The sequence below is a fragment of the Lacerta agilis genome, chromosome 5, assembly GCF_009819535.1.
Source record: "Lacerta agilis isolate rLacAgi1 chromosome 5, rLacAgi1.pri, whole genome shotgun sequence".
Lineage (NCBI taxonomy): Eukaryota > Metazoa > Chordata > Lepidosauria > Squamata > Lacertidae > Lacerta > Lacerta agilis.
In genome coordinates, this window is record NC_046316.1 from 58475735 (window position 1) to 58499116 (window position 23382).

At 42.0% G+C, this 23382-nt stretch overlaps 1 protein-coding gene across 1 annotated transcript; it reads right to left on the reverse strand.

Moving 5' to 3' along the window:
* C5H3orf70 (chromosome 5 C3orf70 homolog) lies at positions 1-23032 on the reverse strand. Its single transcript, XM_033150073.1, has 2 exons — positions 22615-23032; positions 1-2326 (listed from the first exon to the last, which is right to left on the reverse strand). Exons 1-2 carry the CDS (start codon positions 22820-22822, stop codon positions 1770-1772), a joined length of 765 nt encoding a protein of 254 aa, XP_033005964.1. The 5' UTR covers positions 22823-23032; the 3' UTR covers positions 1-1769.
* Positions 23033-23382: the final 350 nt, after the last annotated feature.

The window sequence follows — 23382 nt, forward strand, 5'->3', positions numbered from 1 at the left end:
TATCTGTACATATTTATATGTTCATTCTCACCAAGACTTACGGAAAGTGATTTGACCAATGTCAGTAAAACGATGTGGTCACAGCATATTGTTTTGGGACGTCTTGTCATATCTCCATTAGCACTTGACCCTGAAGTGTAATCTATTTCTGACTAAAACTAAACTTCACCCACCCCAATCCTTAGGACTCAAAGGGCCGCCATGCTTGAATTGATTCACAGAGCATCTCTCCCCAGAGGATAACCTGCCTCTGTACAACTAAAGCTGAGATGCAAATACATGAGGGGGTTTAAAGACCTGTCTTACTCACTGTACACTTTTCAGCTGTTCTATATGTTACACGAGAACTTTCAATGTGAATTGGAAGGACACAGTAAAAGGAAGAAAAAGTTTGACCAATTAGCTGCAACTTTTTCAAGTAGACTTTGATTAAATCAAAGTGTTTCAGCAGCTGGAATTAGTCTCTTTTAGCTGGACACCTAAGAGGCATGGAAATGGCCTTTGAGCCAACCACGTCTGGACAAGTTTTTTTTCTCTTGCCTTAATTATCATGGGAGGAGCCATAGTCCAACCCAGCAGGAATGTTGCCCTTATCCAAACTGATATTAATTTGGACCCAATACTAAACTTAAATCTTAAACCATTACTGGCTCAGAGTAAGAAGAAATCAATAGAGCAGTAAGTCAAACAAAACCTTTGCACCCCTATTACAGTACTGAGCTGGTTTCTACCATCCATGTCAATTCATGCACAATTATTTGACTTATGAAATTAAGTTCAGGTGTACATGTATTGAACATATGCACAGCAGAAAGGGTTGGGTGATTTGTTTATTTTTTACAGAAGCTGCTGGTATACCACTGATCAGCTGGACAGACTTTTCTAAATAATGGACTCGTGACAGCTGTCTGCCATGAGCAGATGGCAAGGGCAGATTCACATAATCAGTTTTGCCATGGGTGTGTTCAAACCCCAGGCAAAAACATTTGGCTGGTTTGGAGAGAGAAAAACAAAGTTTGACATCATGAACCTATTTCAGGTTAGAAGCTCTTCAATCTATGCCATACCTTTGCAACCCAGTCCAATTTGGCCTCAGTTGGTAACACATGAATCAATTTAAGTCAGACTGAAGACCAAATGAAGTTGGTCAATTGGCAGTGTAACAACTCAACCTACAAAGATTTTAAATTCTTTATCATTCTTTTCCAACAGGATTATGATTAATAAAGGTATATTGTGCTTATTCTGGGAACCCCCTGAGTTACTATGCAGCTTGCAAAAGGGTGGTGTGCATGCAGGTTATTTGAAAAGGGGGTACACTGACTGCAGAACTTGTGGTGAGAGACATGGGTCTTGGTCTCCTACATGAAATAAAAAACACTAAAGAAGGGCTTTGTTCACCCAAACATTTGGTGTGCTGATGAAAGGCTGCCTCCTTGCTCTGAAGGAGTAATTTGGAACTAATAGGAACAGCTCACAATTTGACCTGATTTTTGCAAATTAACTTCACCATACCAAAATCAGGCGCAGTCTAGAACTAAAAAATACGTCAAATCTGTAACTTTAAAAATATGCAATAGGGCTCTTGGAAATTCAGTGGTTTGATTAGGATCAAACAACTAATTCACAAGTGACTAATACTGTTAACTACATTCCTCTGTGGGTTGTCAAGTGCATTGGAAAAAAGGACCTGTCAGAAAAAAGCTAGTATAAATGCTAGAAAACCAGTATTGTTTTAAGTATGCCTAGCTAGTTTCCAGCTCAGCACTTCACACTGTGGTTTCTATGGTCTCAATCACTTCTAGTTCGCATTGTGAGGGTGATAGGAGGGGACACTCATCCGGTTCCCAGCTACTGTCTGGACTATAATCTTCTTCTGAACTTAGCTCCGCCCCTTCCTCTGTGTCCTCATCACATGACTCCATATAGTGAGCCCCAACAGCATTGATCCCAGAGTCCTCAGAGCTGGAGGGGGAAGAGCAATGATCTATTTTTGGTGTATTATTCTCTCTCAAAATTAAGGCATTGCGTGTGGTGACCTCCTGAGGCTTCGTTTTATTGGGGGGAGCTGGAGGTTGCCTCTGCACGTAACACATCTTCCCATTGATGCATTTCACACGGTAATTGTCAATAAAGAGGTCTGAGATTGTGCAGAACCGTGGGGAATCTGGGGGTAATGGTGGCTGGAAGACAGGTGCAAACTTCAAAAAGTGTTCCGTGAGCGAGACAGATATCTGAATGGTGTTTGTGGTTCCCCGAGGCCGAACAGGTATTTCTGTGCTTGGAAGTTGTTCTACTGGAGTCATAGGCTGATAGACATATTTGCCTGTGAAGGATATGAAAAGATGAATTAGAAGCCACATTCTGCTATGTAGGAACTAGGTCAGGAACAAAATGGGCATTAGGCCCTGAATATCAGTTGCTGAGAAGTAACGTAACAAGAAGGCTAGGAACATAGGAAGCTGCCTTATATGACATACCAGTACGTTCACCTAGTTCAGTATTTATAAAAGTATTTATATACTGTCATTAATAGACGAATATCTAGGCAGTGTACAGAAAAAGGTCATTTAAAATAGTAGCATTGTCGACAAAATGAGTGGGGTACCTTTTTTTAAAAAGTCAAGGGCTACATTCCCATCGAGGAGTGGTTAGGGGCTGCATACTGGTGGTGGGTGGGAACACTCCTCTCTGCCCAACCCCATTTTTCTCTCTCCTCTCCTTCACACCCACACCACATTGACACCATTTCGTTCCAGCCACTTTCCTTCAATGCTTGGTTGCAGGAGCAGGCTTTTCTTTTTCTCAGCCTAGCGCAGAAGGAAAGTGAGCTGCTAGAGCAGGAACAGAGCAATCTGTTCCTCCAGTGGCAGCTGACTTTTCTTCTTCTCTGGATGAGAGAAAGGGTTTTTCTTTCTCCCAGTCTAGCACAGAAGCAACATGTGTCACTGCTAGGCCAGTGGGAGGAGGGTGGGACCATTGAAGGCTCTGTGGGCCAGGTGGTTTCCCCACACTAACTGGCAGCAGCCCTCAGGGGTCTTTCCCAGCCCTCCCTGGAAAAGCCAAAAATTGAGCATGGGACTTTCTGAATGCAAGGCATGTGTTGTACCCACTGCACTACGGTCACACAGGTTTCCATGAGGCATCTGCATAGCCAATGTGAGAAACAACCCTGATCTAGATGGTTCCTTGTTTTAATCCTTCTGGGCTCTTCCCACATCCTTCTTTGTGGCTTATTTTTCTTCACAGTCGACTAAAAGTGAGCTTTCCATAAGTGCCATTTTCTAGGATAATTCTTCTAAAGAAAAGCAATCAGAAGATGTTTCCAGAATCATCAATGCGTTTATTTTGTTTTCCCTACTACACAAATATGTCTTTTGGGAGGGTGTTGCATTTTTCCTTTTGGTAGTATTGGGACACTATTGTGGCTGCAGCTGGCAACGGAAGAAGTTTTAAAGCAGGATATGAAAGGACTCCAAAGCTGTGACTGCCACTGGCACTCTGATAATTCAGCTAAATAAGAAGAAAATAGGATTATGCTGGCTGTAAAATGGGCTCCTATGCTGTATTGAACAAGAAGCTTGAAAGTGCTGCTAAAGGAAGCCATTTAGAATTTTAAAAAGCAAAAAGACACAGCTTTGTTGCAATGAATGAGAAATCTGAGCCCAATTCAAAAACCCAAAAGAATAGAATTTAAATGTCTTCTAAAATGCATCATGAGCAGCTGTGTGACAGAAATGTTATAAACATGGAGGACTACTGTTGTGCTCAGATGCCACTGTGGTAAACACGCAGTGAAAACTTTCTACTGCTCTTGCCCACAACTAATTGGATCTATTTTGAGACAGCGCTTTTCTTTCTCTGACTCTCCAGGTTCTCAGTGATGAATTACAAGCGAAACAAGTTGGCAAACAAAGCAGCCATGCCTTCGTTAGCATCTGCTTCCTTTTCCCATATATATGCACTTGCTAGCACAGCTAACACCTTCCATCTTCTCCATCCTTCCAAAGCTCTTATTTTGTAAGCCCAAGGCATAGACCTTATGAAAACCAGCGCAGTTATGCATTAATGTATCCTTCTAATTCCAGTCAATGCAAAATGATGGACAATTATCTATTTTCAGTGCTAATCTGTGTCAATTACACATGTTAACCACTACAAACAGTGTAGAGTAAAAACATTAAGCAAGTGCCTGACAACCCCAACCTATCTTTAACCACAGGGAGTACCTGAGCTTCAGAATCTGGAGGCAAGTGTTGCGGGTGGACCCTGAATCCTAATAATGGCCATTCTACGATTACAAACATTTTTCAACAATAATGTTACTGTATCTCCATGTGTCTCTGTTATGTTTCTTGCAGAGCACTTGCCTAGAGGGGAAGCAGAAGAGAGACATTTGGTTGTAAGGAATCCAGGAATTCAGCTTTAGCTTCAGGTTGAGATAAGCACAAGCTTTGCGAAAATAAAATTTGTGGCTAGATTATGGGAGTTGCTCCCCTCCTGCCGGCAACAAATTCACTTCAGACCAGAGTCAAGACAACCTGGAGCCCATCGCCATTCTAAAATTAATCAAGATAATAAAGCACGTGCTAATCCCAAATCTTTCTGTTCAGTATTGTGGTCCCTATGTTATGAAACTGCAGTTGAGGTCAGATAGGCCACCCTCCCTGCTGCACTTCTGGCGCCTACTGAAGACCTTTTATATTTCAATTGGGTTTTAAACCGAATTTTGATTTTATAGGTCTAATGCATTTTTATTTCTATTGCATGCCACATAGAGATTGCTGTGATCAAATGGTATACAAACTGTAGAAGTAAAAATCATGTTCCTGGGCAGTCCTATTATTGCCTCTAGACCCTGATGTGAGGCTACAGCACTACCAATGCAGACCTGCTGAGGCCTGTTACCTCAGGGACGTAAGCACGAGGCTCAGAAATCTTCTATACATGCATAATTCAGTCAGGGATGCTGGGAAATCATAGAAAATGAATGCCAGCTGGTTCAGATTGGGCCTTTAGGCCCTACTTTGAGGAAATGAAGGCACTAAACGGCAGGGTCTGAAGGCCTCAGGCTGTAATACAGATTTCTCTTTGTAACTCAGGCCTCCCAGCCACCATTGGTAAGGAACACAAATGAAGAGGGTGGATAGGGCCTCATTCATGGTGAGAAATCCTTAGCAGAGTCTGAAGTCTCCAATCTATGCCATATACGCAGAGCCCAGAACTCCAGGCAGGAGTTCAGATAATTCTGGACACCCAGTGAACATTCAAGAAACCAATCTATTTGCTTTCAATTATTTCTAGATCCTACTTGAAAGTTGTGTTTGCTCATCATTACTCAAATGTTGTTTCCCATCAGATAAGCTGCTACCATTGCATAGGCATGATATAGGCTAATCACATACCTTACTTGAATTGTTTGAGAAGCTCAGCAACATTTTAGACGAGGGAGAAAGTGGACCGCAAACTATTTGCATAAAAAATAGAATAAGATGTCTAAGAAACGTGACACCGTCAGTATCAGATGCTCTTATCAAAACAGCTAAATTTGTGCTTTACAATATGGCCTGGGAGGGAATGAAAGAATGAACTACCAACAAGACTTCTGCTTGTGCAATGGGACTCCCCCCCCCCCCGGTGCATTTCCAAAATTTGCTCCAGACGCCATGTGGGGATACAGCTTAACAAGAGGGGGAAAGTTCTCTGTGCAAGGAGAATCCTAATGGAATAAGAGACTTAGACCTACGCTGGATTCTACCTATAGGCTACAAACTGAAGTGAGCTCTAGAGCAGCCTTTCTCAACCTTGGGTCCCCAGATGTTTTTGGCCTACAACTCCCATCATCCCTGACCACTGGTCCTGCTACCTAGGGATGATGGGAGTTGTAGGCCAAAAACATCTGGGGACCCAAGGTCAAGAAAGACGGCTCTAGGGAATGGAAACACCTTCAAGGTTCTTTTCCAACTTTTTATTTTTATTTAATACAGTGGTACCCCGTGTTACGTACGCGATCCGTTCCGGGTCGTGCCACATAACCCGGGCGTATGTAACGTGAATGAACACACAAAAAAAACCTGGAAGTTCGTGAGTTTTTGCGCTTCTGCGCATGCGTGAATTGCACAGAACGCCTCTGCACACCTGCACGTCGTGCGCGCTCCGTGGAGGACTTCCGGGTCGCAGAGGTCCGTAACTTGAACATACGCAACACGGAGCGTACGCAACATGAGGTATGACTGTATTCTATTTATACAGCATTCAACATTATTTTAAGGACTGTGGTTCCCTCCCACTTTGAGGGTTGTTTTAAAAAGAAACAATAAACAATAAATTTTATGAACTAAATAAATATATCCTCACAACAATAACTGTTGTGAGGATATATTTGTGAGGAAAAACACACGGTTTTTCAAGTGAGTTTCATGGCCGAGAAAGGAGATAAGTCTCAGTCCTTGACCACAAGCACTTTCCTGGTGAATAAGCATACTCAGTCCTTATTGAGGGGTGTGGATTCCTCCTTGAAGTTTTATTTCCTAAATATTTTTTTGTACTCATTTAGTTCTTGGGAGTTTTCCCATCTGCTGTTACTTCCCTCTTGGGCATGACTAGTGCTGCGCTGCCTACATAAGCAGAACTGAGATTGCTATTAATATACAGGAATTTTTTTTTTTAAACCCTAAATCAAACACCTAATATTGAAACCAATGCAATGATACCAAATAGGCAGATAAAACACTGACTTGCTGACAACTCTGTTCACATGTAGGTATTTGCCAGGTTGGTTAAACGTAACCTGTTATTTCTTCCAAGTAAACTGGATTGCACAGAACGTATGTTTCATGTTTTATTTCCTAATATCTTTTAAGCAAACTTTCTGAGAAGTAACTGTCATTGAAAGCAGTGGGACTTATTTCCAAATAATAGATTTAGGGCTGCAATACAGGAAATGCTAAATTTAAAATACTCCAAAATAATGACTGGCTCCAGCTATCTTGCGGAACACTATAGATCAAGATGTTTTGATCAGAGACTGCAGACAGGAGATACAGGATATGTTTTTGATTTTATTGCTGGCTCACAGTCATTACTCAAGGAAACCAACCCATCTGTGCCTCCAAATGCACCAACTGTGGAAGGCTGATAATACCCATCCTTCCAAGACACACAAAGGTGACTCAAAATAGAAATTCTCCCTGCGCAGAGCTGCTGTATTCATACCACAGGTTATGTGGTAAAAATGATACTGCAGTGGACATTATCAGTTTTTATATATGACTGAAATAATCTATAACATACTGGGTCTTTCTGAACATTTCTTTTCCAATAGCCTCACCTACTAAGAAATAGTAATAATAATTGTCAGAGCCATAGCTTTCACATAACCATAGCTTCCACATTTTCTTGTACACTAACATATAGAGGAATTAGATTTTTCATCACAGATCCTGGACTCAGCTACACAGCTGCAAATAAAATGTTTTAAATGTGTTGTAAAGTGCAATATACAAATGTGACACTAGATGGCAAAAATGAGCTATGCAAAAATCAATGTATTTTTTCAAAACTTTTTTTAAAAAAGCATTTTCACAGCATTTTTTATATGTGCGTAGATTCTACCCCGTGATGATTTGTAAGTGCAGCAGATCACTGTTGATTCTCCTGGACCTTTATAATCTTTCAATACCACCAACCATGGTATCCTTTCTGACTGGATGAGTTGGGGACTGGGGGACTAACTAGTTCTACTCCTACTTGGATAGACAATTCTAGGTGATGCTGGGGAAAGACTGCTTGGCAGTTGTGTTTTGGGGGTCTCCACAGGGTGCTATTCTATCCTCCATGCTGTTTTATGTTTACAGGTAACAGTTAAATTACATGTCAGTGGAGGTTTGAGGATATGGCTAGCACTGGTCTATCTGTCTAGGTGAGCAGTGTTCTGCCTATTCTGGATGGAGTTGCACTCCTCCCAAAGTATTACAGTGGTACCCCGTGTTACACACGCGATCCGTTCCGGATTGTGCTACGTAACACGGTCGTGCTTAACACAAACGCCCTGGGGGGGGACAAAAAACCCGGAGGTTTGCGTGTTTTTGTGCTTCTGCGCATGCGTGAAGTGCGTAGAATGCTTTTGCGCACGCTCCTGGAAGGTCTTCCGGGGCGCGGAGGTCCGTAAGTCGAACGTAAGCAACATGGAGAGTACGCAACTCGAGGTATGACTGTATGTACAAAATTGGTTCATCTATGTTACTGGAGGTTCAGGTTGTCTCCGTAGCACGGAGCACCTTTTTCCAGTTTATATTGGTGTACTAACTATGACTCTATCTGGACAGGAACAACCAAGCTTCAGTTTTTCATGTCCTGATAGACTCCCATTTGTCTTCAAAGGCAGACCAATGTACAATACACTGCAATAGTCCAATGTGAAACTTCAGTTAAATCAGAACACAGAAAGACTGCTAACTGAAACGAGACCATGAACATAGCATGCTGGTGCTTAATAATAATAATAATAATAATAATAATAATAATAATAATAATAATAATTTATTATTTGTACCCCGCCCATCTGGCTGAGTCTCCCCAGCCACTCTGGGCGGCTTCCACCAAACATTAAAATACATTTAAAATATTACAGTTTAAAAACTTCCCTGGCTTGAATGGTTTCCCGTCTATTTCCAGGCCCAAGTCAATGTGGTGTTTTTTTTTTACCCTGAAAGTCCTGCATGGCATGGAACCAGAGTACCTGGAAGGTCATCTACCTAGATATCAATAACCTTCTGAGGCCCTTTTCTCTGGGTGCTCCTGCTGGGTTATGTGTGACGGGGCCTTTTCAGTAGTGGCACCTCAGCTCTTGAATGCTCTCCCCACAGAGCCTCACTTGATGCCTAGCTTGATCTCATGCTGACACCAGGTAAAGCCACTCTTACTTTCTCAGGTTCTTCTATCAGTTCCTGTTATCTGGGCTTTAAGTATGTAGGCATTTTATTGATCTATTTATTTTTCATCTGTTTTTTATCTTAGTCTTAAACTGTCCTGAGAAAATGGTTCAGCACATCATATAAATTTTTTAAGCAAAAAAAGCAAAGTAGGCTGATACTTGTGCAGGTAGCTTTTCACAGTATTTGAAGCCAAAATCTTTGCCTCTGCAGATTTTTGTCTATTTGCCATGCTCTTCTTCCAAGGGCCTCGGAATGACTTGCATGTGGTCCCCAGGTGGTCTCCTATCCTGGCAGCGTTCAAGGTCAGGCTTGCTTAGTACTCAGAAACAATCCGATATACAGCATATTTGAAACTCTCAAAGGTTTCATGAGCAAGAAATACTGCAGCTTTGTCAGCGGCCCCTTATATCACTATGTTTATTCAGAAGGCATATGTTCTACTAGTAAATGCACAGAAAATGGCAGGGGTCCAAGACAGATCACATACTATAGTATATAATTATAACCTCCTTCCCCAAATGTATGTCTATGAAAGTAAGCATGCTAGTAGGAATCTCAAGAATTCAGGAAATGCAAGTGTTTGATTTCTAAAAGGAGAGGTACAAAGGCTCACATTTATATTTAAAAAATGCATCCTTTGACCTGGAAACTCTGTCTCCTAATTCCAGGTCTGTTGAGACTTGTTGCAGCTACTGAGTGGCAAGGGAAATGTAAGCTGCTGCAATTTACTCTCCTTTATTAAACTTAACATGCCCGTGAATTGTAAAAATGTCCCATGATGCAACACTGGCTCAAATTAAGCCATAGAAACAATTCTTAGCTTTTAACAGAAGATTATTCACAAAGTCATTTGTCCTGTACAAGTACCTCTAGACAGGCTTGAGCATGTTCCAAAGAAAAGCTTAACTAATACAATGCAGAAAAGAAGCTCAATTCGGTGATGGATTTATGGCCTACGACCCCTATGTGCCAGCCCTTTTGGAGCTCAATCCATCCACCTAAATAAACGTGACTATGTTCAAAAATGTGACAGAGCTAAATGCATAAGAATTATTTCATTAATGATTTCTTGTGGTTGTGCACAATGACATTGAGAACACACTGGTCCAGTACTCTTGAAACAGCTGACATAAGGCAACAACATCCTGTGAAGCTATGGAAATATCACCTCTATAAACTCATTTTGTTTATGAATCCCACCAACGTCACTTGATTATTAGTACTTGATTATTATAAAAGAAAACAAATCTTTGTGGAATAATCTGTAAATTAATGTTATTTGAAAAAATGCATATATAAAACTTTTATTTTGTTCAAAGCACACCTGATTCCCACAAGCCTTATGTAATTTGACAAAAAATGAATTGTGCCTAGGCTTTTAAAAGCGGCCAAGGTAATTAACCCTGACCAGGTGAAAACTCGAACACTGTCTGATGCTTAGAAGGAACCGTAAGCATTAATGGCTACATTAGAAGAATGCATCTATTTCTAAGGAAAGAAATAAAGTGCTTTGTTCCATCACAAACACCATCAGCAGAGCTGTGCTTTCTTTGGGGGAAATGGATTTGCCCTTTTTCCATTAGGAGCAGGTAATTCAATATCACCACTGTGGCCCAATCACAAGTAAATACATGCATTGTGTGAGAGCTCATACTAAAGTGCCAGAAAACTGAGAGTAGCTGCTCTGTAATGAGAGCAACACGTAACATCACATTGCAGAAAACCTACAGCACCCAAGACTTTGCTGGTGAGGTACTCTACCAATTATTTCATGGCTCAAGAGAGAGGCTTAACCTTTCAGATTCCAGATAGGTCAGTGATGGTGAAAACAAGAAGTCTTGTGGCACTTTAAAAGATACCAATTTTATGGTGGCTCTTGTGGGCCAGACCCATCTGCAGTTAACATACACAAAGGCACAAAGGAGGAGAACTGTGAGCAGTGAATCAGTATCTGCATTTGCAAAATGGCATACTAAGGAAGAAGTAGAAGACCTGGCCCTCACAAGAGCAATATACTTGATAGCAACATACCATTCTGGGAAATCAGGGTAGAGACTTGTTTCCCATATTCAGATCAAGAGCTCCTCCATACAATGCTTTTGTTTCTTCCCATAAGTAGGAGAAGTTGACTTTCATAGCTCTCATTTGTTGCAGACATGACAGGTCTTTTTTCAGCAAAAAGAACATTTGCTCACATGGTATAATCGACCTAATCAATCATTTCCACTAATGTGCCATTACATTGCTACCTCATTATTGTAAACTGTTTCCTTTAGGCAGTTACTGGAGGATATTTTTTTCCTCTGTAACCAGTAGAAGCGTAACAGCTTGTTCCTTTTTTATATAAGATTCAACACATACTTTGGATTTTGTATTCTTATCTATGCTTTTTCTAACACCAGATTAAACATGAGTGGTACAGAGAACAGGATACTATTGTTTTGCACCTACTAGGGCAGGAGGCACAAAAACTCCCCTAGGAATTAAAGCAATCCTATACTTGTCTATTCAGAATTAAGCCCCAGTGAACTCAGTGAGACTTAATTCCATTTATATACAGTATAGGATTGTAGCCTCAGATTTTTAAAAATTGGGTGACAGCTCAAATATGTGCATGAAGATAGGTAAGAATCTATGCATTTAATCTAATGTTGGTCCCACTTAGAGCAGACTCATTGACAATAATGGAAATGTCTTAATTTAGCTCCATTAATTTCAATGGATCTACACTTAATATAGGGACACGGGAAGCTGTCTGCGGACAAACGCCAGCTCCCTCAGCCAGGAAAGCGAGATGAGCGCCGCAACCCCAGAGTCGTTCGCGACTGGACTTAACTGTCGGGGGTCCCTTTACCTTTACCTTTACCCTTAATATAACTTGGGCACAACTCTCTGTCTATGCTATCCTAAAGTCAATCACCATCCCTCTCCAATCACATCACTGATTTTAAAGAGAGGAATGTCTTTATCAAATCATAGGATTAAAGAGTTGGAAGAGTAATTTAGACCAACCCCTTGCAATGCTAGTTGTTAAACTCATCACAATATTAGTTTATTTACATTAAAAAAAATCCCAGCAAAACATGTTAGAAACAAGTCAATAGGTTGAGCTCAAAAAGAGTTATTTACTAATTGAGCAGTCTGTATGCATCCCTGCCTCACAGCATCAAATTCTGTTGCTAATTTGAAGGTACCGGTTAACTGTGAAATAAACAGAGGATTTGCTTAAACATTCTTTTTTCTGCTTCTATTGATCCCAGCATTCCAGTTTACCTTTGAACCTCTGTAATGTTGCTCACATATGAAAAGCGCTTTCAGCTTCTGTCTGCCCCCCCCCCCCCAATCACCACCTTTATTAACTTGGAGGTTCATGTTTTTCAAAAAGGATACTTAATAATGAAAACAGCTACATAGTAATAAAAGTTACACTCCAATTTGGGAAATGCTTACAGAGAAGACTCCACTGATGAGCTAAGAAAAGACACAGACAAAACTTGGAACAATTAAGCCTCCTACCCAACAGAATCACATGCATGAGGCTATATTAACTTATGAAAATAAAAGGTACATTGTTCACAACATAAGAAAAAACAGAAGAGATTGAAGATTAAGTAAAAGGTGTAAGGTAGAAGAAAAAATGGATGGGGATATTTGGGAGACAGCATTTTAAACCAGATCTTCGATTTAAAGTGTCAGTATCTCAATAAGCCATAATTCTGCCCATATTACTTGCACAGGTTTGAGGCTTGTCTCGATGCTACCCTTCCTTCAAGAGCTAGCTCCAACATTTCCACAACTTATCTTTCAATTAGCAGGGTGCATTTAGATTTACAGGCTAAATGTGTAACCATTTTGCAACAAATGCCCTTAGCAATGGCAGCATTTCAATAAAGCCCAGGGAACTGGCCGTGTTTTGTATACTTTGGTGATGAAAAGATTATCTGGGTGTTTTCCAAAATAAAATAGAAAAGCTTGTGACTGCTGATCTCCTGCCAAATGAAAAAAGTAAAGAGGCCCATAACACATGTATTAACAAAACTCACAACTGGCCAATTCTATCAGCTTTTACCATGAAATATAACTCCAAACTTTCAAAATTATAGGTGCTCAGTACATGCTTAATCTAATCATCTGTTGAGTTAGTCAAACTGAAATGAAATGATGCACTGGACTATTCTTGTTTGTGTATTGTATTGCCTATTTCCAGGATCCATTTACCTTTTATGGATTATAAATGAAGCTTTAAATTGGACGCAAGGTGTAAACACAGGTAAGCAGATGATTTATGGGCCTCTAAGGCTTCCTGGAATTTATAATATGAGCAGTCACTCAACAAACTAAAAGTCTCCAGCTCATTTCCAAGAGTTGAGATAGCTATAAATATTTAGCTCGAGGGTGAACCACAAGTTCATGTTCTAAACATACACATAGCCAATTTTACATACTTCGCCATTATTTTAACTGAGGTATCATGCATTTTCACCATTTATGCTTCCATGTTATGTGCACAAATCTTTGAGGATATGATTCTCCTCATAAGATGGAGCTTTCATATGCATAATGACAAGATATATGGCTTCCTATCATATACAACAGTCTAGTCAATATTGTATAGTAAAAAATGCTTGAAAAAGTAGACCTGGGAATTCCAGACCCCTCAGTAAGGCACATATGTTAAAGGAACTCACTTGCTGGATCAGATTAAGGTCCACTTATGGTAATCCAACATACATGTATACCCTACACATGAAGGCAATAATATGCTCCTGAAGTTTGCCTCTAGCAACGTGAAGTCAGTTGCCTTTGAACATGAGAGATTTCATTAGAGCGTGATGGACTTATCCTGCATGAATTTGCAGAGTCCTTTTTTCAAAGCCCATGATGTCTGTGGCTATCCCAAAATCCTGTGGTAGGGAATCATTTTGTCTATGTTGAGCCCATTGCCATATTCATTGTTATTCCACCCCCCCCTTTGGATGCAAAGAGGGATCCATGTCATGTAAATTCCAATTCAGTACATATTGTCACAATTTATACTGCCTCCTTTCTGAGGTCTTCAACCCCCATATTCATTATTTACCAATAATGAATGCAAATGAGATTCAAGTTATGTCATTTTACCCATTAGTTTCAGAAGGTCGGCAGTTTGAGTACCCACGAGGGGGTGAGCTCCTGTTGCTCCTGCCAACCTAGCAGTTCAAAAGCACGTCAAAGTGCAAGTACCGGTAGATACATGGGTATTGCTCTGGTGGGAAGGTAAACGGTGTTTCCCTGCGCTGCTCTAGTTTGCTAGAAGCGGCTTAGTCATGCTGGCCACATGACCCGGAAGCTGTACACCCGCTCCCTCGGCCAATAAAGCGAGATGAGCACCGCAACCACAGAGTCGTACATGACTGGACCTAACGGTCAGGGGTGCCTTTACCTTTTACCTAGTTACAGGAAGAATAGGAAGTAATGAAACAGTTAAAAATTGTTGAGAGTATAGAAGGTCATCTAGTCAAGAATCCTTTCCCCAAACCAGAATATTCTATGTAATATAAAGCATGCTAGATGAACCTTCCTTGGAAACCTCCAGGTATGAAGACACCATAACCACAAAATGCTTGCTCCATCATTCAGCCTCTCATAGTCCAGAAGTTCTTTGTGGTATTTAATATCAAGCCATGTTACTGCAATTTAAACCCAAGGCTTCCTTTCTATTCTATTAGCCCAAAGTAGAAAATGCTTTCCTAAAAGCCAAGACTTCAAAACCAATTCTGAGAGTTTAAAGGAGGGTTAGAGCAGGGTCATCTTTCCTGGTTACATTTTTCAATGACAACAGTGCCCCTGCAATTTGTAATACAAGAACTTGCACTTTTGTCCAATTTTGAGAAACACGTGTATACAAATACACCAAAGCATTCTTGAGAGCAACCTTATCCCCACAAAGGCATGTAAACTTGTCTTGAATTAAGATTTTGATGATGTGCGACTCTCAAGTGGAAAATCCATATATTTCTGCTAATCCACAGTTCCCACCCCTCTTTTCATATTCTACAATAAAGTTATCAGCTCCCATTTTGTGATTGATTCTGCTAAGAATTTTAACAGCGTTGAATATGACCTCAATCTGTTCAGATTAATCACAAGAGAAGAAGCAACTTGATTACAAAACTTTAAACACCTGTCCCAGGAGATGCTATTTGATTGTAGAGGGCTCTTTCAACATATCAAACAGAAAATTTAAAGATACATTCAAGGAACGGAATGTGAAATTATATTTTTTTAAATCAAGATAGAAATAAATGCCACTTTTTAACAGTGAGGATAATTACCGGGTAACTACTGGAAAAGATTAAGAAGAAGTGCAGGTGGTATATTATACTGCAGCCTGAATGAAGCATCACTATAATTCATCTCCAAGTGAGTCAGGCTGGCTAGTAGTAATAAATATCCTCAAGTGGATAAATTACTCTGTGATGCTCTCTGGGCTGGGCTATGTGGTCAGAGTGGTCCCTGCTAGCCTTGAAAACCATGCACTTTGACAAAGCCCATAAACTCGCAAGAAAATCATCAACTCAGACAATGTTGCACTTGCAGAACACCTTCTGTAATCACAGCTACTCCTTCATCGGTCCTCAAAATATCCCTTACCAACTAATGTACCACTGGTAGAAAATTATTACTATCTGATGCCTGTGAAACTTAAGAGAATGATGAGCTATGGTCTAAGAAAACTGACAAATGTCTATAATGACTGGATTTCACAAAAATAAAAAGGGGTTCTTAAAAAAAAAATAGAGTTCAGTCATATGTTCAGAATTAGTAGTCTACTCTTTAGCTGACTTTCCCAAGGTCATCTAGCACCAGTCGGTCAATATCAGATAATATTTCAAAAAAGCTATTTCAGGAGATGTATAATGTGTGTGATGTTGCATCCTGCTGTTTTGCATTTACAAAAAAGGGGAGAGCTTAATTGAAAAAAACTATTACAGAGTTCTGAAGCAAAAATCAATGCACTGTGCAAAATTAATCTTTCTATGTGAAGGTTTGATTTTAATCCTTGATATTGTTCCACATCTGTTCATGCCTGCCACTTGAGCAATCCAGGCCTCCCTTCTCTTCATCACAGAGATAAAAGAAACAGATGTCAGCTGTGGAACAGATCTTCTCAGGGCCAATTCACACAACCAGTGGAAATGATAGTGAACACATGATAGCTATCACATTCAGTTTGCAGAACAACTATGTTCACATACTAAGAATGTCTGTGATAAATTGGTTGTAATGGTTTGGTAATATGGTATGATATCTATGTTACAATGTCATTTTTATTTCAGTTGGTATCATTTATCGCCAAATTGTTTGATTTTCTTAGACGCCTTAGGGACACAACTACTAACATTAAGAAAAAAATACTATAAGATGCTCTGAGCCCAAGGGATAGAAAGAGGAATAAAATGAAGAAAAAATCAAAAACATTTTAACAGACTTGTATTTTTAGAATTGTTTGTTATTTAAGTAAGCATAAAGAGGAGGAAGCTATGGGAGTCAATGTCACTACTACCAGAATTCACACCGTATTACATAATGCTATGCTCTTGGAAGGCGTATGTGGCACCAGGACGATTTGATGTGCCCCTCATAATAATGCAGAAATGTACATTATCCAGAGAATCATAATGTTTTCAAGACTAAAATCTCAAACATCTGGACCCAATCTAAAATACCACAAGATTTGCTGCCTTGGATTTTAGGGGACAAAAATATGCTGTAAATAGGTAGCGAGGCTAAACCCCAAAAAGAACCAAGGTGTCAAAATGGACCTGGGGGTTTCCTTCAGTTACGTGCACCAAAGGGAGGGAAAACCTCCTTACAGATAAGCCAGTATGCCACTAGAGATACTGCAGGAAAAATAATATGTTTAGGGCTAATTCATATTGCCATTCCATCTCATATTGTGGACCTTCCATTATATATATTCTAATGACTCAAGCAATAAAATCCATGGTTGTGAAGTTAATTCACATACAAAAAAAAAAGAGTTACTTTCCCCAGCCTCATAGGTTACTCAGTCTAGGAAACTCTCCATACTTTTGCTTGTCCTGTCATTTTCCCCTGGGAAAACCTGCTCTTCACTGCTGAATCGGAGCAAACATCAGTTGGGTTTCCCATGGATGGACATTTGCTCTGATTCAATGATAGTGGGTTTTCCAAAGAAAAGCGTCAGGGCCAACGAAAGACTGCTTGGCCCTATGCTTTCTATGAATGAGACGAGTGGAATGTGGATGAGCCCCAGGTCCACCTATGAAGTCTCTTTCCATCGCCCATTGAAAATTTAAGTATGTTCCAGCTTGGTCATGGTTACCATTTACTGTTCCCAAGCACACAAAAATAAAATTGAGAAGCTCTGCAATAATATAAAATTGCTCCCAAGGCAACAGTCACTTTTTTTTTTTACCAAGAAGAACAATTGTAATTAGCTATACTCAGTATTTCCTTGCTCACATAACTAGGGGTAGGCAATATGGGCTATTTGCCAAAGTTGTATACAGTGGTACCTCTAGTTACGAACTTAATTCATTCTGGAGGTCCGTTCTTAACCTGAAACTGTTCTTAACTAGAGGCATGCTTTCGCTAATGGGGCCTCTTGCTGCCACTGCACCGCCGGCAAACGATTTCCGTTCTCATCCTGGGACAAAGTTCTCAACTCGAGGTAACTCTTTCAGGTTGACGGAGTTTGTAACCTGAAGCATTTGTAACTCGAGGTACCACTGTATACATAAAGGCCAGAGGTTAGAATGGAAAGGCATGATACTGCTTGCCATAAAATATATAGGAAAACAATATATTAAGAGCCCAAAATTGTGGTCTGTTGAAGCTACAAAAACTGCTATTTATAACTTTGCCATAAATAATAATGGCAAAATAGCTGCTCATGTTGTATACTGAAAATTGCTTTTATTTTCCAAAATCTGCTCATACAACAATCTGAGAAAGTAAGACTGCCAATTAATTTTAATACATTTGTAGTGTACATATATGTACTGGTTACCCATTTCCCACATCTTAAAGTTACAAGCCATTTCTTAGGTAATAATATATTTAAATATGCAATATCCCCAAGGGGAAACAAATACAGAGCCTGTGCTAAATTAATAAGGAGTTTATAATTGTTTGCACTGGCTTTCCTGGAGGTAAAGAAGAAGAAATCCAGGGCGGACCTTAAATTACCTTAAAAAATGTTGGCATCAAAGTAGAGAAAGACGGAAAATGACAGCTACTACTGGTGGAACTTTTCATTAAATACTGTAATCATAAACTGCCAATTTTCACTTAGGAACTAATCAGCTAAGCGAACAGGTAACAGGAAGAATTGTGTGGGGTGAACTCTGCAGGCCATTGAACTCATGCCCCCTCTTGTTGCTCTATGTTCAATGCTGTGTCACAATTCTGCTCCACCAAAGACTGAAAAGAAACATGCCACCTTATTATGGAACTCCAAAGGTGGGGACTGAATCCTTGATGAGTAGCGGGACCATCCATACTCCTAGATAAGGACATTCAACTGCTTAATTTTGTATTTATTCGATTTTATTCATTTCTATGCCGCCCTTCATCTGAGGATTGAAGGGTGGTTTACAGTATAAAAATACAAAATATAATTTGTCTAGCAAAGCCTTTGTGATTTTATGGATTCCTATGATATTTATGTCCTCAATACTGACTTGATTTTCTCCCTAAGAACTTTGCTTCCCACTTCCTTTCCAGCCCTGTTTCTCCACGGGCAAAAAATCTCATTAGACTCAGAGTATGTCAACACAGAGATCACTGGTTTAGCACTAATAAATGGGGCAAGTCCTAGAAATGAGAGGTGGTCCATTTGGAACGAAGGAAGCTGCCTTCTAAAAGACCACTGCACCACCCAGTTTAGCACTACCTACATCAGGGATGGGGAATCTTTTTCTGCCCTAGGCTCACATTCCCTTCTGGGCAACCTTTGGAGGGCTGCATGCCAGTGGTGGGCAAAACCAGAGGCAAAAGTGAGTGAAGCAGCTCATGTAATATTTACTCACATACTCCATCCTCCAAGATGGAGGGCACAAGGAGAAGGGGACGACAGAGGATGAGATGGCTGGACAGTGTTCTCGAAGCTACTAACATGAGTTTGGCCAAACTACGAGAGGCAGTGAAGGATAGGCGTGCCTGGCGTGCTCTGGTCCATGGGGTCACGAAGAGTCGGACACGACTGAATGACTGAACAACAACAACAACCATCCTCCATCCAGAGAAGCAAGAGGCATTGACTGAGGTCAATGACCTTTGGTGTATGAAGGAGATCCAGTGAGAGGTGTAGCATAGGGAGTTCAGAGGGCCAGACAGAGGGGCCCTACCTGTGCTTCACTTTCACTGGAAAAGGCTCCTGAGGGTTGCAGATAGGTGCCTTTCCTGGCCCTACCTGGAGATGCAAGGGATCACCTGAATGTAGATCGCATGCTTTGCCACTGAGTTGTGACCCTTCCAGTGTGTTGAATTTTGCATTACATCCCACGCTATGAGACCTCTGCAACTGGTACCAACTCATTAATTCTCCATGTCTAGGATGAGTGCTGTTACCTTCTGACTTGCAGGGACAAAACCTTTCAACTGCAGACATACCGGTCATTGTCTTCCTGGGACAAATAGCTTTGAGGGAATTTTCTTTAGGATCATGAAGCAGAGGGAAAGGGTTAAGCCCCCTCCACCAGGGCTGCTGTCGCACTCCAGATTAGGAGGCCCAGAGCTATTACTGTACTTTTTCTGTGTATAAGACATTAAAAATAATGTTAAAAAGGGGGCTTATACATGGGGGCAATCTTCCCCCATTTTCTGAATTTTGAGTCCCTGTCTTATACACAGGGGAGTGTTATACACGGAAAAATACAGAATTTTTTTAAAAAACAGAACTCTCAAACAAATGCAAATATATATTTAACATAATGTTCAGTTTGGCCCTCCAAGTGCCATTCTGTCCAGTCCTGATATAACTTTGTCTGGATTCCCTCCACTGCTAATTCATGTATGTCAAAATGGAAAGGAGTGTATTGTTTTAATGGCTATCTGCACAGAGTCCTTGGAAATTTTTAAGAGCTTTAAGATCAGTTCCAGATGAGAGTATTTCTACTGAATGCTTTCACAAAATCTTGGTCAATCCTGATATCAGAGAAAGCACCTGATCAGGCTGTGATCATAGTGATGTGCAAGTGGGAGAATCAACTTATCCACTTGATTAGAAGCACTAAAGCAGCAGATTCAAAAAGGCTTAACAGTGTGCTTTACCAACAGGAAACCAAAAACATTATTAGAGAGCATTTAGTGAACACTAATGTGTATGACATCATTAGAGCTTTAGTGGAGCACTGTTCTACTCAGCAACAGCCTAGTTTTGTAGCCTGAAACAGCACAAAGGGGTAAGGTGGGGAAGAACTATAGTTTAAGAATGGTCGTGTCCATATAACTCAGGGTGTGGAGTTGTAGTTCATCCTAAACATGTCCACAGTCCCAAGTGAATTTAAGTTTTATTGCCATTTGTTAACAAGTTGATGCATCACTAGGGCCTCCAAAATGAAGGGGTAAAAAGCAAAACCCAATGAGATCAAGGAGAGGGAAAGGTGAGGCCATTAAAACGTGTGAAAATATAGATTTGGACAAGAAGTACACACCATTAGTTGATAGCTTGACAATTTATTGTGGAGCAAGCAGTTTTCAAAAGGAGATACAACAATCATCTAAATTTACAAATGAGAAATAGTTTAAAAACAGAAAATGACAAGGAATCCTATCCTAATATATAAATTTCCTCAGATCACAAGGACTGGGACATGAGTCATGATGGTTTGTGAGTGGAGAGAAAACCCCACAGAGACTTGGATGGGAACAACAGGATGCTGAAGCAGAAAACTGAAATGCTATTTCTCTGTTGTAACAAGTCCAATGCATCTACCTCTCAGTTTTCTGGCTGTAGATAATGAAATGGCCACATCAAGCAACTGAGATTTACTGTGTGACTTGTTCCAGATAGATGGTGTGGCACTGAGTTTCATGACAACTATACCAATAAAAATGGGAAGAAAGAGCAAATCGTTTATCATCTTTTTTTCTGCATGGCCTGCCCTTCACTCTGGGTCACCTCATATCATTCAATAAGGTGTTTCTAGCTTGGACAAGGGAGGGGTGTGTGTGACTAAACCGAAATACCAAAACCTTAACTGAGAATACATTTGAACTAAACCATTCTTTAGTACATTTTAGAAGCATTCTTTGGGCATAGATTAAATTTCAGGTTGCCAGGGAAGATCCTTTAATAGCTTGGAAACGAGATAGCAGTAAGATTACAGGCTCTATTAAATGCAGCTCCATACTATAAGAGAATAAATAACAGAAACCACCAATTTTTAAAACCACTATGAATCAGCAAGCCTAGCCTGAAACAACAAGCCCACAAAATAAGGTATTTCTGATCTCTCCCCAGGGAGGCACGCCTAGTGCCATCTTTATTCAGTTTTAGGCACCAGGCAAAGAATTTTCTCTTATTTACTGGGGTTTTTGACTCTTGATTTGAAGGGTGGTAGCATGGCCTCTTTGGGTAGGACAGGACCTGTAGTCCTGCCTTTTTCTTCAGCAGTGTTTTTAGCCTTTTGTTTGAACTACTGTCTTTTTAGGGCTTGGGGTTGTTGTTTTTTTGGTTCTTAACTGATTTTAGCATAAGTCACTCAGCCTCACTTTGTAAGAAAACCAACTAACAAATACAATAAAAATAACAGCCAAACTAAACACCTTGCTTCAATCACTAGTGTTTATACATTGATTTCGACTTCATACACATTATGAGAGCCACTCTTAGTGTACAGAATCCAGTAAGGAAAGCCTACAAAAAGTGCAGCCCATCTCACGGAATGTTGGCTCCATTTCCTGCCTGAACATCTGTGTTCATATACAAGGAATCTACAACTCCAGCGGTTATCATTGACAGAAGAGGGAGGGAGCGCCTTCTTGTAGCGACAGAGGCTAGGATTATACAGTATTGGAGGTCTGCTGCTTCTCAGCCCCCCTAAAGATACGTGGAGCGGGGAGAGAGGGGAGTCGTTCTGTTCTGCCAAAAGAGAGGAAGGGCAGGCGCACCCCTCTGCTTCCCTTCCACATTTTACCCATTACTGCCACTAACGCAGCTTTACAGCGAGCCCATCCCATCCCTTTCTTGCCTCATCAGATACATGCAGGCTGGGAGGATAGAGAAATCCATCGTGTTCCGGGTGCCATGCGATCAGCCACTATCGATCTCGCCGTCAAATCCTGCCCTCCGGGCATTACAGAGCCACCGAGGCGAAGGGAAGGAAGGCGGGCAAGAGCTTGCCTGCCTCCCAGGATCCGAATCCCAGGGGGGCGAATAGGGGTCCTTCTCTCCACCCCCACCCCCGCGCTCCGGGATGCTCGCCTGCTCTTCCTCCCTCGCGGCTAGCAAACCACCCAAACGGCGCGCCACTCCCCGCCTCGACAGGAATCTCTGCAGCGTTCAGCCAGGGGGCTCCCTGCGCTTGCAGGGAGGAAGGAAGGAAGTCTCTGGAAGTCCGCGGGCTGCGAGGGGCTAAGGCGCGCTGCTCGCCCGGGCGGCCCGCCCATCCCGCGCCATCCACCCATCTCGTCCCCCCAAAATACTCACAGTGGCACCAGCCCAGGTGGCAGCACCAGTGCAGGCGGAAACAGCGCCCGTGGCTGTGCGTGGTGCACAGCGACAACCCGTCGCAAGGCTGGAAGTCGGGTCTCCCGGCGCAGCTGCGGGCCAGCGCTTGCGCCTCGTCCAGTTTCTCGCTCTTGCCCGCCACCAGAGAAGCGGCAGTGGCGTTGGCCACCGCCCCAGTCCCGCTCATGGCGCTGCTGCTGGTTCTGCCGCCGCCACCACCACCTGCAGCCCGCGCCGAGCCGCGCACCTCCGCCGAGTCACTCCCGCCTGCGCGCACACAAGGCGCAGCGGGGCGGCGAGCGGCGCTTCTGGCCAGGAGGGACGACGCCACGGGCTAGCCCGGCCGCGCCTGGAGCCACCCTGGCTTGGCGCCCGGCTCCGCCTCAGCCGCCACAGCCCGCCCCTCCAGCGGGTGAGTGGGTTGGCGGGAGGGTGGGGCTCTGAATGAGCGGGCGAGGGAATGAGGGGAAGTCTGCCGCGGGGACTCCGCCAGACGCCTCGTGAGCAGGAGGAGGGCGGCAGAGGGAGAGGAATCCTCCCGAGAGACCAAGAGCGGCCAGCCCTCGCCGCCCTCCGAGGACGCGCAGCGGCTCCTGGGCTGGCAGCCCCTGCTTCAGGCGAGGCGAGGGAGGGAGGGGCGCCCGGTGCCCGCTCCCCACCCCCTGGCAGCCAGTCAGAGCGGCAGGTGGGCCTCTCTTCTCTCGAGGGACCGGTTACCAAGGAGCCTCACCTGCCCTTGGGGAAGGA